This window comes from Solanum tuberosum, unplaced genomic scaffold (genome assembly GCF_000226075.1).
Source record: "Solanum tuberosum cultivar DM 1-3 516 R44 unplaced genomic scaffold, SolTub_3.0 scf00555, whole genome shotgun sequence".
NCBI classification, from domain to species: Eukaryota; Viridiplantae; Streptophyta; class Magnoliopsida; order Solanales; family Solanaceae; genus Solanum; species Solanum tuberosum.
In genome coordinates this window covers 222,586-241,693 of record NW_006239476.1, presented here as the reverse complement: position 1 = coordinate 241,693, position 19,108 = coordinate 222,586, and the positions used below count along the sequence as shown (strand labels likewise).

The 19,108-nt window shown below is 38.1% G+C and overlaps 2 protein-coding genes across 2 annotated transcripts; both read left to right on the top strand.

Annotated features, from left to right (window-relative positions):
* The first annotated feature begins 230 nt into the window (after positions 1-230).
* Positions 231-2,765, top strand: LOC102598041 (probable NAD(P)H dehydrogenase (quinone) FQR1-like 2). The gene is made up of 2 exons (XM_006365453.2): positions 231-1,045; positions 1,957-2,765. The coding sequence occupies exons 1-2, from the start codon at positions 552-554 to the stop codon at positions 2,222-2,224; spliced, it is 762 nt and encodes a 253-aa protein (XP_006365515.1). The 5' UTR covers positions 231-551; the 3' UTR covers positions 2,225-2,765.
* Positions 2,766-4,062: 1,297 nt separating this feature from the next.
* Positions 4,063-18,714, top strand: LOC102597722 (dolichyl-diphosphooligosaccharide--protein glycosyltransferase 48 kDa subunit). The gene is made up of 13 exons (XM_006365452.2): positions 4,063-4,464; positions 4,625-4,761; positions 5,140-5,265; positions 14,367-14,420; positions 14,516-14,629; positions 15,223-15,278; positions 15,359-15,400; positions 16,018-16,093; positions 16,274-16,345; positions 16,442-16,567; positions 16,652-16,756; positions 17,717-17,800; positions 18,446-18,714. Exons 1-13 carry the CDS (start codon positions 4,200-4,202, stop codon positions 18,491-18,493), a joined length of 1,305 nt encoding a protein of 434 aa, XP_006365514.1. The 5' UTR covers positions 4,063-4,199; the 3' UTR covers positions 18,494-18,714.
* The last annotated feature ends 394 nt before the right edge of the window (positions 18,715-19,108 follow it).

The following is a 19,108-nucleotide window of genomic DNA, read 5'->3' as shown; positions in this document are numbered from 1 at the left end:
GTTTATCATACTTCAAAACCCATTAGCTGTCTTCTTAAGTTCTATTAGTTGTATCGTATCAAAGGAAATCTTTTGACAAACTAACAATCTTGATCTTAAGCTAATAAAATATCATCTACAACACAAAATATTCTAACCGGGATATCTTTAATATATATTTATATTTCATACATTAAAGAGATAATTAAGGTAGTTATATGTCGTAATAAAAGATGAATAGTACTATCAACTATGTAAAGTTATTTGTCAGCAGAGTATAATTCTGTCAAAATCATTTGAATCGTGGAATCCACTTTGAGGTTGGCAGCAAATTAGAACTTGCCAGCGAAGCTTCTATTAGAAAGTTCCAACGTAGCTAAGGACTTCTGGTCAACTCTGCTTGTGATAATCCAAGAATCAACATAATCTAAAAGAGCTAAAAGTCCCTATTAAATTCTCAATTCAAGAATTGCTCACAACCTATTCGGAAAAAGTCCCACCTGAAGAAAAAGTTGAAAACTTTGAGATAAAGGGTTGCGATAATTTTGGATTTCTTGATTAAATTCAGCTAAATGGGTAAAGGAGGGGGTTGTATGCCAAGCAAGAACAAGTTTCCTATAAATGAATCAGCAGAGAGACCAGTGAGTCAAACTGATATAACAGGGTCAGAAGCAGAAAGGTCCAAGAAGTTGAGAATATTCATTGTGTTTTATTCAATGTATGGACATATTGAAAGATTAGCTAGAAGGATGAAAAAAGGGGTAGATGGGATTGAAGGTGTTGAAGGGGTTCTGTATATGGTTCCTGAAACTTTAGCACCAGATGTTTTGGAACAAATGAAAGTCCCCCCAAAAATTGATGAGATTCCAGTGATATCCGTGGATGAGCTTATGGAAGCTGATGGATTCTTGTTTGGATTTCCTACAAGATATGGATGTATGGCAGCTCAGATGAAGGCATTTTTTGACTCGACGGGGAAGTTGTGGAGAGAACAAAAGCTTGCTGGATTGCCTGCAGGGTTCTTTGTCAGTACTGGTACACAAGGAGGTGGGCAGGAGACCACCGCGTAAGTCTCTCTTCTGTCATCCATTTACTTGTGTTTATACTATTAATCGTTTCTTTTTATGTCATCGGTGATGTCTGATCAGTGATCACTGTGTGTGAGCTAATTGCAACTTTCAGTTGGATGTTAATGCATTTGGGCAATGACTAATGTGTATGTGACATATATGTAAACCAAAAAAGAGGAGAGTAATATGGCAAAGTTGTACTTAAGCAAATTGATAGATACCCTTCAGATAATTGCTGCACCTAGTTGTAGTTGCAAATGAATAGACAGAAGAAACGGAGAACACTAGCAGAATCTAAGTCCACAACTTAACTGATAAGAGTGCATACTAGTGACTAGTCTGAAAAATCATTTTGCCAGCCCTACAAAATTGTATGTAGGCTGTAGCTCTCCATAGCATCCAAAGGATTGCCTTTAACTGTTGATCCGTTTAACTGGTACTGATTGAGTTAAAGGAATCCCTTCATCTCAATGATTCGCAAGGTATCATTGAGGAAGAAGGCTCTAGAGACCCAAAAATACTGTTTCTGATTGATCTTCCAACAATTAAAATACTTGAAGGAATTTGATTTTCCAACAGGCCCAAGGGAAAGTATCTTGCAGTCAGATTTTTCTATAATAGGTAATTAAGGCATCAAGAACACTTAACAATTGTCAGTATAGAATCTCATTTAGCAAACTGGTTGACTGCTATGATAACTATCCATTATAGTTTATGAAGGACTATAAATGTACTCTTATGCAATCTCTATATCCTTTATCTTCTGTTCTATTTTCTTCTTTCTGATGATCCACTTATATCCTTGTTCCAATATTAATCATGCAACCAATTGGGGGACAAAGCTTAGTCAACGATAATCTGCTAACGAAATCACCATTTTGAAATGTTTCATTTTTCGTATTTGCAGCTGGACAGCAGTCACTCAGTTAGCTCACCATGGGATGCTCTATGTTCCAATAGGATACACATTTGGAGCAGGAATGTTTAGAATGGATTCAATAAGAGGAGGTTCTCCATATGGAGCAGGAACTTTCTCTGGAGATGGTAGCAGGGAACCTAGTGAACCAGAGTTGGCGCTGGCCGAGCACCAGGGCAAGTACATGGCAATGACAGTTAAAAGATTGGCTCAGCACTATTCCTTACCACCTGATAATGCCAGCTCCCGACGTTTTTAGAAATTGAAAAATGTCCAAATTTACCCCTCTACTATATGAAATGTCTTAATTTTAAGTTATACTTTGGGGCCATTCATACCTTTGTCGTTAAGAAATCGTCTTTGTATCTGTCTTTGCCTTTAACAGAGCTCCAAAGTGAACCGGATGATAAGGATTCAATTTACCCCTCTACTTTTCACTATACTTTAAAATTACCTTCTGTTATACTTCAGGTTGGAGTTCCGTTAGGGGCGAGAACGGCAAGGGTGTGGATGCCCTTTAAAAGTATAACACATTAGTAAACTCAAGACCTTTCATTTAGTAGAATTGTAATTTTACCCTTTTTGGTTTAGAAATACCCTACATGTAATTTTTGTCCATTCCTAAAAACATTTCCTAAACTGAATGTATCAAAATTTGTGTGCCCTTAGAACTTAGAAGGTAATGTTTTTTTTTTTCATTTATTAATTTGATTTTAGATTTTACAATGGATTAGGGGAGGGGATGATGGAATTTGATGTACTATGAAGTATAAACTATGATTTGTGTTCCATTTTCTATATGTTTTGGCCTCTCTTGTTTTGAGGAGTCTTTTGTGATCCGGAGAAAATAAAGCATTTAGATAAGCACATTGATTTCGCTTTGAACGTCAATTTCAAATACTAATAATTAAACTTCATATTTAGTGATTTTTTTTAACACAAATACATAGTTTGAACAAATAATATTAAAATACGCTGAATTTATATTTGGACTTCTACCTCTATTCGTGATGGTAACACTCATTAATTGAGTCTAATTTCATTGGCGATCAACCCAAATTTATTTTATTGAACTAAAGCTACTAAACTACATTTTATACAAAAAAAGCCACTTAACTTTGCGTAAATATCATTAAAAGTCACTAATAAATAAATTTTATTTGATTAAAAAGTCACATAAAATTGCCTAAATATGAGAGAAACAATATTATGATTAATGTCATGTCTCTTTTGTTTCATCCTCAGAGAGTCGCTCCCATAAACGAATGACTGCTTCTTAAGATTCCGTTTATGGCTGACCAAGGAGCATCACGTTGGCTTTGAAGCAGCTGTTAAGCCCAAGTGCAACCAAACTAGCAGGATTCAAGCGACGGTACAGAAGAAGAACGAAACGAAGTGGACGGTATGGTGTAATTGCGGGTATGGCCTGGTGGCAGGCGTCGTAGAAGGAGATAACAGGTGGAGCCAACGACCCACGAAGTCCAGCATCAGGAACAGCCTCAAGCTGCTATGAAATTCCATTCAGTTCAGGTCCTTAGTTTGGTGAGAACAAAATGAGGACGAGGCTTAGATTATTCGATCATATGAAGAAATAATTCACAGATGTTCACAGGTGTGAGACACGGGTTATAGTGGGTTTAACGAGTGATAGAGGTAAGCCGAAAAAGTCCTAGGAAGAGCTGATTAGATAAGACATGCCTCGCCTGTAGCTTACCAATAGCACAATTCTATATAGAAAAATCGATAGATAGAGAATTAAGATAGAAGATTAGTAGGCCGAGAGTTGTCTAGTTCCTTTTTTAGTATTGTTATTATTACACTTTTCCTATTTTAATTATCTTATTATTTATCATTGTTACTGTTCTTCATTGTATCTGACATGACTTTTTCGCTACTATATTGTACATATTGTTTTTAGTCGATGCCCGAGGTCTAAACTTTAAAACGAAACTTTTACATTAAAAAAAATTGGGGTAAAACTGCGTCTATAAAAAAATCGAGTGAGTTTTTCTTTACCAAAAAATAGTTTTGTGACTTTGGTGCAATAAAGCGAAAGTTGAGTGATTAACCATAATTAATTGTGGATGCAATTACCTTCCGTTTTACCTGAACTGTAAACTTATACTTATCACTTGGTCGAAGACTGAAAAACTCTCGTCAACTCTGAAGTGGAGTGAAGGGATCTTTAAGCTTCAAATCTCGCTAAACCCTAGTGGCTTGCGAGCATTTTCAACATGTCTCGAGCGCCAGTAATCCTCAGTTTCCTTCTTCTTGCGGTTCTTGGCAATGCATTTTCCCCTGAAAACCCAACAGATCGGAAAATCTTGGTTTTGCTCGATGATTTATCCATCAAATCTTCACATTCTCTCTACTTCCAGTCTCTACAAACCCGTGGTTTCGATCTTGATTTCAAACTCGCCGATGATCCCAAGATCGCGTTACAGAGATACGGACAGTATTTATATGACGCCTTAATTCTCTTCTCACCTACCATTGATAGTAAGTCTCCATGCCAGATTTCTTTATGTTACATATGTGTATAGATCCGAGCTGAATGCAGTGGTTTCCAGTGAACCCGATGCGAAGGGATAGATCGAAATGGGTTAATTTTTTGGGTGTTTTAGGTAGATTAATAATGTCGTTCCTTTTTTTTTTTAAGGTTTAGGTGGATCTCTTAATGCGGCAGCTATTCTGGACTTTGTTGATTCTGGCCATGATTTGATCCTTGCGGCTGATGCATCTGCATCTGATCTAATTAGAGAGATTGCTACTGAGTGTGGGGTTGATTTTGATGAGGTATCAGAAAACGTTTCTGTTACTTGTATTTTTATTCAATCAATCACACAACTTTACCTATTATGCCCATTTCATACTAAAAAGACTTGTGTTTTAAGTGAATGATTCATATTGCATACAGAAACCCTTTGCTTAACATTTTTACTGTGGTGAAGTGAATTCAATGGGATTTTCTTTGGCTACTAATGATGTTGCTAATTTGGATCGATGTTCTAAAAGCAAATGATGAACATAATTTTTTTGATTTTCTGAACCCCTATCAATCACTTTCATTCTTATGGGTGATTGCATCTTTGTGATAAGTATACTCATACTCCTCTAAAGTTAAGCATGACATGCTGACTAATGTTTTTCTACTCTTTATGTTCTACATAATAGGATCAGTCAGCTATGGTCATTGATCATACAAGCTTTGCAGTTTCAGATACAGAAGGGGACCATACCTTAATTGCTGGTGATGATTTCATTCAATCTGATGTAATCTTGGGCAAAGAAAAGATCAAGGTAAAGCACTATATTTCATCTATAATTATCATGATTTTTGAGTCTACTCTTCTATTTAATCATGGAATCAACGTGATCATAAAATATTAGCACATAAGTGTGGCCCTCCATTCCCATTTTTTTTTTGGGCGGGGGTCTGTAAATACGAGAGATCAACAATAGACCCTAGAACCCAATTCGCATACCGCTCTTAAGGGCTGATGGCCAACTGTAGGAACATACCACATGCCCAAGTGGGGAAGAACTAACATCAAACGTGTCGAACCATCCAAACAGTGTGATCTCTTATGAAGATGCTATATCTATAATTTAACTGGAAAGGTTTGAACGAGTTTGTTGTGATCATCTTTCCCTTAAGATTGAAAGAAATAATTAGCAGTTTGTCTTTCTGGAGCTATCGCCTATAAAAAGGATTTTTTAACTTATTTATCAATGTATTCTGTTGATGCCTTTTGTAGAAATACTGATATTTCATAACATGTAGCAATTTTAGAGATCAATTGGATTGTCCTGTCCCACAAGAGAATGGCCTAAACTCTCTCAACATGTAGCAATGTTTGTTTGCATTGCAAAAGAGTTGTTTCTTCCTCCCAACATGGGTAGCTATCCATTAATTTTTTGCTTTCAACCTCCCATTTTGGAATCGTATCTACACTAATAAGCTGTGAAAACTCTATAAAGCTGATACATTTAACCAACCACTGTCATTTCACTCACTAATTTCTTAAAGATTTTAGAAACCTTTATTGTTTAGGCTTTTTACTTCCCTAGCACATCTTATGTGGCACTTAGCATTTTGCAATTGTTTCTCTTGTTCTTTTTGTTCATTTGTGTATTTGCCATGTTCGTTGGATTGTATCCTTGCAATTGTTTGTTGTAGCTTGTATATATGCTAATCCACATAGGGAAGTCATTAAAATAGTGACTCAAATTGCAGAAAGTACCACAATTTGAGTATTCTTTAGCTGTATACCACTCTCGTTCAGTCTATTATTCTTGAACAAGGGTGCTCTATTTTGCTGATAATAAAGGAACAGATTATTATTCAAGCGGTAGAGTGCTTAGCCACATGAATAAACTTATACTAGACCTTCAATTAGAGATACAAGTTCAAAATTCTTCAGGGAAGTTCTGAGGAAGGATCTGGAACCAGATCATTATTAGTACACATAGAAGAAGCCAAGAAGGTTCTTTATTGATCTGTCTATGGGATAGGGATGGGGAAGGGAGGAAACTGAAGTTAAACTCCCTCAGAGTGTCCACCTTCTCTTTATAAAGTCCGGATAAAGACCAATGATCTTGAGTAACCGATATGGTGTAGCAACTGAAACGATCAATAAGTATACAGTAATTTCTTCATGCTCATTGTAAGCTCTATTGTGCTCTCTTTTTGAGGTAGCTGCTTTTGTAAATAATACAAGGATCGTCAAGTATCCTTTTTTTTTTGAAATAGGTAACTTTGTATTCACACAAAAGACCTCATCAAAATCGATGAGGTGGGATTTACAAACCCCCAGGGGGTGCCATCATACTCAAATCCAAAAAGACAAAACTAACTTTACAATTGGCTTTTAAACTCCACAAGGCTATCTACTTCCCCCACTAAATTTTGCTTACACCAAAAATACAAAAGACTAAGGCATTTCATCTTGATCTCCTCTAGGCTGCTAACCCTTCCTTCAAAACATCTCCCATTCCTTTCCTTCCATAGTGTCCACCATATGCAAGCAGGGATATTTTTCCACCAATCTTCTTTTGATCCTCTCTTTCCGATTCCTTGCCAGTGTGTTTGGACCTCAAAAGTGGTTCTGGGCATTGTCCAGTTAACCCTGAGTATACAAACGAACATGTTCCACAGATCTGTAGCTATCTTGCAATGCTAAAAACACATGACCATTTACTTCAGCCTTCTGTCCGCACATGTAGCACTTTGAACAGATCTGTATACCTCTCTTTGTAGCACTTCATGGGTGAGACAAGCTCTTCTAAATTACCAACCAAGTGAAACATGCAACTTTTAAAGGAACCTTAATTTTCCAGATTAATTTCCAAGGCCAAACTGTTGTCAGGAGATGATTGGTATTCCTCTCCCAATAGCATGATTTAACTGTAAAAACCCCTCTGCTATGCAGTTTCCAGACTGGTTTGTCCGGCTCTGTGACAGTGCCTGGAAACAAGTTTAAAGCATGCAGTAGGTCTGCTACTCTTCCAACCTCCCAATCATTTAGAGCCCTTCTGAACATAAGGTCCCAACCTTGAGGGGTCCACATTTGCGCTATAGTGTCATTCTGCTGTAGACTGATAATGTACAGATCGGGAAAAAGTATCCTCAGATTTACGTCACCTAACCAGGTCTCGTTCCAGAAACTGGTCTTCAAACCATTCCCCACTCTGAAGGTCACCTTTGCACTGAAATCAGGCCACATTCTCCTGATGGTTTTCCATACAGAGCACCCAAAAGTGCCATTCACCTCTTCAGTTATCCAGTTGCTTTGTAGGTCATATTTCTCTGCAATAAACCTCCTCCATAATGCCATATCTTCACAACAGAATCTCCACAACCATTTTTGCAGCAGGCTGGTGTTCTGAGTACTCAATTTCTTAATGCCCAGACCTCCTTGTGCTTTGCTCATTGTCACCTCTTCCCATTTAACCAGGTTGTATCCTTGCTTCTCTTTATTTCCTTGCCAGAGGAAGACCCTTCTCAGCTTGTTGAGTTTCTTTCCAATACTTTTTGGTAGTGGGAAAAGACTTAGCATATAAGTCGGAAGTGCATCCAGAACTGATTTTATGAGAGTCAATCTACCTCCCAGGGATATATATTGACTCTTCCACCTTGTCAGCTTCCTTTCACTTCTCTCCAGAACTTCACTCCATACTTCCAATTTTTTGTTCTTGGCGCCCAAGGGCATCCCCAGGTATTTGGTGGGAAGAGAAGCTACTTGGCAGCCCAGGTTGTCGGCAAGGCCTTGCATGTCATTTACTTGATTAACTGGGAACAAACAACTCTTCTGCCAGTTCACATGTAGTCCTGATATGCCTTCAAAAATGGTTAGTATTGCCCTCAAATGTCTAATTTGCGACACTTCTGCACCACAAAACACTAAAGAGTCGTCCGCATAGAGAAGGTGTGTGACCTCCATATTATTGGCTCTGTTTGTGTGTGCACCAAAACCTCTTATCCACCCCATTTCATTAGCCTTTCTGACCATGTAGTTGAGTCCCTCCATTGCTAGGAGAAATAAGAAAGGAGACATGGGATCTCCTTGTCTCAATCCCCTTTGTGATTGAAAAAAACCTTCAGGACTCCCATTTATAATGATTGAGAACTTCACTGTTGATACGCAAAACTTGATCCAATTCACCCATTTCCTCCCAAACCCCATTTCACTCAGAACTTTCCAGAGGTAGTTCCAGTTGACATGATCATATGCCTTCTCTATATCCAATTTGCATAGGATACCTGGTATCTTTTGTTTTTTCCCTGGAGTCCACCAACTCATTTGCCAATAAAGAGGCATCCATTATCTGTCTGTCCTTCAAAAAAGCCATTTGGTGCTCATCAATCAGTCTCCCCATCACTGTTTTCATTCTCTCGGTGATCAGCTTAGCGATGATTTTGTACATTCCACCAATCAAACTTATTGGCCTAAAATCCTTGAGTTCCGCAGCTCCGAGCTTCTTGGGGATTAATACCACAAAAGTGGCATTCAAGGATCTTTCAAACACTTCATTCTGATGGAAATTGTGGATTGTTTGCATCGCATCGCTCTTTATGATCCCCCAACACTCCTTGAAAAAAAGCATAGTAAAACCATCTGGACCAGGGGCTTTGTCTCCATCGCACAATTTGAGAATGTGTACCACTTCCTCTTCTGAAAATGGTCTCTGCATCCATTCCTGCTCCTCTTGGCTTATTCTTGGGCAATTTGTCATCACAAATGATGGCCTCCAACTTTCTGATTCAGTGTATAGCTGCTTGTAGAACTCTGTTATATGATCTTTGATTTCTTTTGGATCTTTATTCTCCTCCCCATTGATAATCAGCCTGTCGATGGTGTTGCATCTCCTATGAGCTGTTGCTACTCTTTGAAAGAACTTGGTATTATTATCACCTTGTTTCAACCACAACACTCTGGACTTCTGTCTCCACCTGGATTCTTCATTCTTCGCTAATTCTTCTAACTCGACTAGAACTGTTGCTCTAATCATCATCTCATCCTCTGTCAGCACCCTATCATTCTGGATCAGATCCATCTCAGCTAGCTCACTTAACAAGCTGTTCTTCTTATTGTTAAGTTCCCCGAAAGTTACACTGCTCCAATCTTTAAGTTTCTGTTTTAGCATCTTTAGCTTCATACTGAATTTGAAATCTGGGCATCCGTCCACAATAAAACCATTCCACCAGTTCTGGACTAGATCTTTGAAACCTTCTACATTAAACCACCAGTTCTCAAATTTGAAGTATGTCTTCCTCTGTTCCCAATCACCACATTGTAGCATAACTGGATTGTGATCAGATATAACTCTAGGCATAATTTGTTGCCTTATGTTTCTGAATTGTACTTCCCACTCAATTGAATAGAGAAACCTGTCCAGTCTCGCAGCACTGTCGTGGCCAGCCCCTCTGTACCAGGTAAAGGTCCCACCATTTAGATGAGGGTCATGTAACTCCATATCCTCTATCCAACTCGAGAAATCAGCCATTACATTGGTTATTCTTCTGCATCCTCTCCTTTCTGCCATTGTTCTGACAGTGTTGAAGTCCCCACAGGTGACCCAGGGGCCTCCACATAGCTCCCTAACTGCTGCAATTTCTTCCCAGCACTCCAGTTTCTCAGCTCTGGTGTGTGGAGCATATACGCCAGTAAGAAACCAACAAAAACCATCGTGGACAGCTTCAAATTTGTAAGTGATTGAGTATTTGCCTTCCTCCACACAACTACCCGTCCATACTCTTGAGTCCCACATAATTAGTATCCCCCCACTACTACCATCAGCTTCAGAATACCCACATTTCATCCATCTACTAGACCACAATTGTTTGGCTATCCCCTCTACATCTTTATTGATTTTTGTCTCCTGAAGGCAATAAACATCAGCTCTCCATTTTAGAAGAGAGCTCTTAACCAGATTCCTTGCTGAAATCTTGTTAATCCCCCTGACGTTCCATGATAAAATATTTACTTTCATTTAAGAGTTAGTGATAGGACTCTCCCTCTGTTCCTTGCACCTTCGACCTCCTCGTTCAGATCTGACTGTAAGTTCTTCAACTCATTCTTGCCAATTCCTCTGTGACGAGGTGTTGACACTGCACTGTTTGCCCCTTTCTTTTCCATCACACTCTTTCTTTCATCGAGCTTCATTAGTAATGCATGTGTTTCTTCCCTGAAACCTTCGAATGCCACTCCATAAGTTTTACTGAGCTCCAAAATATGTGACTTTATCCAACTGGATGCTTCAAACTCGCTGTCTGTATGGTACCCAGGGTTTTGTATGGAAACCGGCTCCGCATCGTGAATCTGTTGAATTTGCATGCCTCCTTCCACTAGTTCTTGTACCCCTGAAATCTCCCCAAAATCCTTAGAATGATCAATACCCTTTGCTTTGTTGCATAGTAGTTCAACAGCCTCTTTCGTCTTGTTTACCGGCTCTCTGTTTTTAGCTGAGATGTCGGTGTTTTCCACCATACTCGAGGTTTCCCATTTGTTGTAAGCCTGTAAGAACTGCATCGCTAATTCCTTGATGCCACTTAACCCTTCTAGAAATTCCCCCTGATTTTCACTTTTCACTTGCCAGGTCAAACTTTTTATTGACCAGGCCCCCCTCTTTATTTTGTTCTGGCCCCAATCTTAGAATTGGGCTTTGTTTTGAGTTGGGCTCGCCCCGGCCCACTATTTTGTTTGACTTGGAGGACTGCCCACCTGCCTCTGACACAACATGTGCTCTGCCTGCTGTAGCAGTTACTTTTTGACTTTGCAGAGGAGCCTCACCTTTACCCAATGGTTTTCCACCTCGTGACCGCTGGGTACTGATCTCGGAGTTCAGGTCTTCTCCGGCAAATACTCTTACCGGCGATTCTGCCCAAATTTGCATCGTGTAGCATATTCCGCCCCCGTCGATGGTCACTTCTTTGGGTATGTCTGCTCCATCTCCTTTGATTCTGATTCTTGCCCATTTGAGATGATTCCTCAATTGGGTTTCCTCTTCCGTCTCTACCCACCCCCCGCAGAAATCTCCGATGACCTTGAAAATTTTCTGATCCCAAAAATGCAAAGGCAACCCTACAATTTTTACCCAAGTTGAATTTTCTTTACTCCTTCCGCATCTCGTACCTATTGTTGGATTCCACCATTGAAGGATAACTGGACTATTCCTCCACTCCCAATCCCCTTCGATCACTTGCTCTGCTGTGACCCTAAGTGCAAACTCAAATAGAAAGAGTCCATTCCCCATTTCATAGATGTTCAAGCTGTGTGTTTGTTTCCACAGTCGATTAGCCCATCCCCTGATTTCTGACAGGGTCACTGTCTCTCCGGCTCTAGGTTCAAAACTTCAAATGCACCCACCAAACTTCTCTTTAGCACTTCACTGTACTCCTCTGGATCATCGTTGATAAAGATTGTATCCCCTTTTAGAGCTGCCTTCTCTTTTTCAGCAAGTTTTGAATCTTTATTAGCCCATTTAATGCTCCCTTAGCACTGTAGCATATGGAATGTCTCTGCTCACCAGCCTGTGATTGCCCCCATTCATTAACTTTCTACAACTATTAATGAATCTTCCAACCTTTTCCGCAAAGCTCAACCAACCTGAGTTAAAATTTAATTCAGGGATGATGATAACTTCCCTCCTCCTGCCTTTTACATTTATTAAACTGATGTAGCGCCCATATTTATTGTAGTTCCTCGAACAAAAAACTTCTGAGAACCCATCTTTTTTCTTCCATCTCTTCACCATATTCCCCCTTGTCATTGATGCCTCCCGTAAAATCTGCACGATCCATTCCATTGACTTCTCATTAAAAGTCGTTCTCGTCATAGATTTTCTATTTCTTTCCGTCCAGTCGTACCATGCTCCCGCCGTACCAGGTGTTCTTGTGATGTCGTAGGACTTGAATCCAGCTGCAAAGTAAATACTATCTTCCATTTGAAACTCGCCTGCAAGGACAGTGGGAAAGAAAAGAAAAAAAGAAAAGAGAAATGAAATCCGGTTAGATGTTCAAGCTGTGTGTTTGTTTCCACAGTCGATTAGCCCATCCCCTGATTTCTGACAGGGTCACTGTCTCTCCGGCTCTAGGTTCAAATGCACCCACCAAACTTCTCTTTAGCACTTCACTGTACTCCTCTGGATCATCGTTGATAAAGATTGTATCCCCTTTTAGAGCTGCCTTCTCTTTTTCAGCAAGTTTTGAATCTTTATTAGCCCATTTAATGCTTCTTAGCACTGTAGCATATGGAATGTCTCTGCTCACCAGCCTGTGATTGCCCCCATTCATTAACTTTCTACGACTATTAATGAATCTTCCAACCTTTTCCGCAAAGCTCAACCACCCTGAGTTAAAATTTAATTCAGGGATGATGATAACTTCCCTCCTCCTGCCTTTTACATTTATTAAACTGATGTAGCGCCCATATTTATTGTAGTTCCTCGAACAAAAAACTTCTGAGAACCCATCTTTTTTCTTCCATCTCTTCACCATATTCCCCCTTGTCATTGATGCCTCCCGTAAAATCTGCACGATCCATTCCATTGACTTCTCATTAAAAGTCGTTCTCGTCATAGATTTTCTATTTCTTTCCGTCCAGTCGTACCATGCTCCCGCCGTACCAGGTGTTCTTGTGATGTCGTAGGACTTGAATCCAGCTGCAAAGTAAATACTATCTTCCATTTGAAACTCGCCTGCAAGGACAGTGGGAAAGAAAAGAAAAAAAGAAAAGAGAAATGAAATCCGGTGATCAGAAGGATCACCGGAGGACGTAGGAGAGGGGGGTCCTGCTGATTTAGACCATTCCTCGGTTATTGTGTCTGAGAGCTACTGCATCATTTTTCGCAATAATACTTATAGATCCTCTACAGAATAAGTATCCTTTTTTAGAAGGTAAATAAATTGATTAATAATAGGAAACTCTCATTCTAAGGTGAAGAAATTGATTAATGCCGGAGATTTTTCCATTATCTCTTATAAATAATAATAGGAAAATCTCACATAAACCAACAGTTCACCAAAGAGTAGAGAATCTATAACATAGTATAATTCACTGTGAATGACACCAAATCTTCTATATATATAAACTAGAACCTCAAGGGTGAACCTGAGAGAAACTAAATTTGAGAGGCTATCCCAAATGTATGTGGCCATTCTATACCCTTCAAATTCAAAGCTCTCATATTTCTCTCTTTCAACAGTACCAACATAAGTGCTAATGAGGCAGATTCTCAGCTGTCAGGATCTCCTGTATCTTATCATATGTGTATCAAATAGGAGTCAGAATCTAACTTGAGGTACCAAATTAGACCAATGGAACTTTATCTACTCTTGCCATATTTAAAGCCAATAAACAAAGGCTTGTGAATTTATCTTCAAATTTTTTTATTTTCTTGTATTGATTATTAAGCTTGACATGGAATCAAATGCACTATATTTATCAGGTATATATTTAACCTCAAATTTTCAATTAAAATTAGTTCATGAATCATGACAATGAAGGCAAATCATGATGTCAGAAAAAAGAGTATGCAGTAATAGGATAAGGTCGTGATGGAATAGATCAAGCAAGCTCGAATTGATGCAATAAGGAACCTATTTGGCCAAAGCCCTCATAAAACAATGTGCAATTTTTGAGGTGGTCTTACTTGAACATGGTCTGTTCAATAATCTCCTAACATAGACCTTTTGAGTTTTACAATGTGCATTTTTGAGGCATTTATGGTGTTATTTTGATATTGGCATTGGGTCATAAACTTTGTATGTACAAACTTCCCCAGTTACCTTTTTCATTTTTTACACTGACATATGATTGTGTATCGGATGATACAGCTCTTGAGTCCTGCTGTGATGGAGCAGCATGTTTCTAATACATATTTCTGTTATGTAAATCCAGGCTCCTGTACTCTTCAAGGGGATTGGTCACTCTGTAAATCCGGCTAATAGCTTGGTAAGTTTCTGCAAGTTCTTTCTGGACATACATGTGTGTGAAGTACATTCTGTATAGTTATTTAATGTCAAAGGGTGCATCCATCATGCTTGCAGGTGCTGAAAGTTCTCTCAGCTTCGCCTTCAGCGTATTCAGCTAATCCTAAATCCAAATTATCAACTCCACCAACATTAACTGGATCTGCAATCAGTCTTGTTTCAGTTGTGCAGGTGGTTCATCTAATATGTGACCTATTAATATTCCTAATCATTTTCTTAAATTTCTACGTTCATTCAGATTATTGACCTTGAACCTCAAAAGTTGTTCAACCGGTGCTGTTTAGCTTTTTAAGATAATGAAGCCATGCAGGGATGCTTGCATAGAAGTTAAGCAGAAAAAGAATCATAATTTACTTTTTTTAAAGAATAAAGAAAAAGGGAAGATGGAAAGGTGTAAGCAGAAACGCCTCTCTACCTCCACGAGGTAGGGGTAAGGTCTACGTTCTACACTCCCCAGATCCCACCTATGTGCTTACATTGGGTATGTTATTGTTGTTGGAAAGGTATAGGCAATAGATGTTATACCTTTTGCAGTAGCTAGATCACATTTAGATGAAATTATTTGATCTGGTCACTATGGTGATGACGTATCGTGGCAATTTTCATATGTAAAGACTGCATACTTTGCTGACAATCGTTGCCTCATAATGCTACCCCTGGCCCATCGCCGTCCTTCCTTTTGTTGCTGAACAATTAAATGATGTTTAAAATAAGATCAACAACACGCCCATAAAAAGGTCAATGACAATTGTTTCCAATTGCAGGCAAGAAATAATGCTCGAGTTCTTATATCGGGATCCTTAAGCATGTTTAGCAATCGGTAAGTAACTTTTGAGGCTTTAGCTGGAGTAATATCTAATCTGAATTGCTCAAATTGAGAAGCCTTTTTCTCATGTCCAGATTCTTCAGATCTGGGGTGCAAAAGGCTGGAAGCACAATCAAGTAAGCACTCGTAGTTACTCTGTTGCTTCTGTTTGTCTGACATGATAGTACCTTGAGTCTGATGTGTGTGGAAGCCTCAGCATAAATTGACTTAGAAAATGAAAAAGAAAACAAAAATTAAAAGCCTCGGTATTGGTTGGACTTCTCTAAGACTGAAGCTTGCTAAGAACATCATTGATATGTCAGTAATGTATCCATTACCTGGGAAAAGGTTTCTCAACTATTGGCATCCTGATATGGACCTGTATTTCCTGTTTTGAGTTTTGACTACCAGAAAGAAGTCCACTAACCAAAAATATTTGTTGGATGTTGGGAGTTCTTTCGTTGCTGTAATTACTAGAATGTATTGTAAGGTTTTCTACTTGGTATACTCTTCAATGTATTGTAAGGTTTTCAATTATGCGGATCCACACAATTTTAGTTTGAACAGTATGTGTAATTTGATGTGATTTGATTTCTTTTCTCAATTTCTTTGTTTTCACTTAATGCTGCTAGAGAAGCAATATCTTGAAGCTAATTGTGCCTCTTCCTGTCCTCTTCCACGTAAAGTACAACTCAATTTTGTATTGTTTATGCTTTCTGACTTGATTGACCATAAATTTATCCCATGATCACAGCCATGAGAAATCTGGTAATGAGCAGTTTGTGACTGAAATTAGCAAGTGGATCTTCCATGAAAGAGGCCATCTCAAGGTGCAGTATCAGATATAAGTTCTTAATTCATATCCACTTGCTTCTTTATTTTAATATTTTACTTTGGGCATTCTTGTAGTCATAAAAGAAATGCACTTCAATTGGTTGCATTTCACTATCCATATTTGCTGTTCTCAATATGTGAATTGGGAATTTATGTCTATACACTTTCATATATAGGCTGTGAATGTAAGACATCACAAAGTTGGGGAGGCAGATGAACCTTCTATATACAGAATCAATGATGATCTGGTACTACTACACTGCAAGTTTGAATAATCTATCAATCTTATATTATGTTTACTTAATGGTTTTGGATGTGTACTGAAACTGAGATTTTGATCCAAGGAATATTCTCTTGAGATTTATGAATGGTCTGGAACAAGTTGGGAACCTTATGTTGCAGATGATGTTCAAGTTCAGTTTTACATGATGAGCCCGTACGTTCTGAAAACCATGTCAACCGATCAGAAGGTACTCTTTAAGTGCTCCAGAATTAACTTATGGTAGGAATTGTTTTAGCACTTGGATTAATATTTCTAATTTCATTTTCTGTAGGGTGTCTATTATACATCATTCAAGGTTCCAGATGTTTATGGAGTATTCCAGTTTAAGGTTGAGTACGAGAAATTAGGAGTCACAAGCTTGAGCCTTGCAAAACAGGTATGTTCTTTCGAAATCTACAGGCACCATCTCTTATGGAGGCATCTATTACTTTAAAAAATTTGTTATCATACTTTAAGCTGGTTAATTGTTAGAAGAGGTAGGTGCAGTGGTTATTTCCATGTTTTACAGATTTTGTAGTGAAGAGCTAATATATATGCTGTATCAGTCACTTTCTGGACACAAATTTATCTAGGACTTTTGCTTTCCCACTTATTTGGTGAGAGAATTACAACATGATAACCCTTCGGGGTACCCCAGTGGTTTGGGCTTGGGACTTCCATGTTTGAGGTCTCAAGTTCGAAACCCCTTGCCAGCGAAAGCAAGGGGTTTGCCTTCTGGGTCGAGCTCGTCGCACCGGGCTTGCGAGCTAGTGCATAGGAGCGGGGGTTTTACCCTGTGCGTACCCAAAGGGTAGCGGCTGCGGGTTTCCCTTGTCATAAAAAAAATAAAAATTACAACATGATAATTAACTTCTAATACTCTTTAGAATACACGCTAGTCTGTTGTCATTACTCAAATGTATATGTAGAAGCAGCACACCTTATTATGAAAACATTCTTTTTTCAGTTATCACGAAATTTGTTGTATATCTGCACTTTGTCTTGTTTCATCATTTGTTTTGTTGCTCTAGTTCCCAGACATTGTTGGATGAAAGCAGTGAATATAGTCGTTGTTCCTCAGTGACCTGCTGTTCATAAAAGATACTCGTTTAAGAGATATATTTATGAAAGCCATTGACGCCTGTGCTCTCCTTATTGCTTTAGTTTGTTTTTTTTAAATAATGGTGACAGTCTAATATTGCTTTAGCTTTGAAGTGCAAGAAAACGACTTTTGCATATAATTGGTCTTAACTATGTCATCTTCCGAAATTCAATAATGAATAATATAATAAAGGAGGTGGTTGACGACACCTTATATAGTTATTTGCATTAATATGGGGAATCTTTTTACTTGCAGATTCCTGTTCGACCCTTCAGACATAATGAATATGAGAGATTTATAACAGCTGCTTTTCCTTATTATGGAGCATCCTTCTCTATGGTACTTCTCTCCCCCACTCTTTCTTTCTCTCTCTCTCTATCTATCTCTTTGTTACACATTACAATTGATTTACCATCAGCATATTTTTAATGTACTATATGTAGTTCCAACCCCTTCTTTCTGTGTAGACAATTCCTCCCCAAGTTGTCGAGACTTAGAGTATAAGGAGTCTTGTTATCTGATTTAATGAGGGTATTTATCAAACTTTTAACACCTAAAAAGTACAGATATGGTAGTAAATGCTGCTTAGTTATATCAGGAAACTGAGGATACAGAAAATTTGTTGCAGTTGGTGTCCTATTGTGAAAGTATCTCTTGAGGAGTCTTAGATTACAAAATTAATTTTACAAGATTTTATTTGGAAACCTAGAAAAATCTAAAGATTCTTAAATATGTACTGTCTGTTAAGTATTTGTTGGATCCTCCTCTTAAAATGTTTAGAGTTAAGAGGGGGGAGTCAAATGAAACATACACGCAATATGATGACAACGTTTTGTCTTCTTATTTTATGATCTGATCTGTTGGATTATTTCGTACCTCTTTTCTGTCACGGGATATTAAAAAGCAAGTGCTATTTAAGATATTGTTTGGTTGTTGTTCATCTACAAGAATATTTTGTATGATTCTGTTTTGTTTGTATGATAGATGGGTGGTTTCTTCCTCTTCTCCTTGGTATATCTGTACCACAAGTAGTAGCTGCAAAGACTGCTGGAATTATGAAGAATCAAGTGCAGATTTTGTATTTGATGCTCTAACTTTTAAAGTTATAAAATAGAGGATGTAGTGTTTCTTGGAACGGAAAAAGGTAGATTTATTTTGTTTAGCAACAATGGATTATTGGGAACTTGTATTTGAAATTACATCCACTGATAATTTTATGCATACAATTCCCAAGGAATTTTTGGTCTTGGCAAGCTGCTCCCGTTTCTTTCATTTTATTACTTGTGATATTTTTGGGTTAATTGTGCAAAGGTTATCAAATAATTTAGCTTAATTGAAAATTACTAGTTTAATTTTAAAATTTTCGTTATACCCATCAATAAGATGATCAACCTCAAGGAATTTTCACAACACCTTAACCATTAGACTAGATTTTTAACTTGTGTCAAGAGATGTCAATACTTGTATATATATTTATTAAATCAAAATTTGATCTTTATATACAATGTTATATTTGTATGCGGGTCTGCCCCTGCATACAAATATTTATAACTTATTTAGACTATATATTAAAAGAAAAAAATTTTTAAATGTTTTTTCTAGTTAAACACGGTCATAAATTAGGACAAAAAGAATAAATCAGAAGAG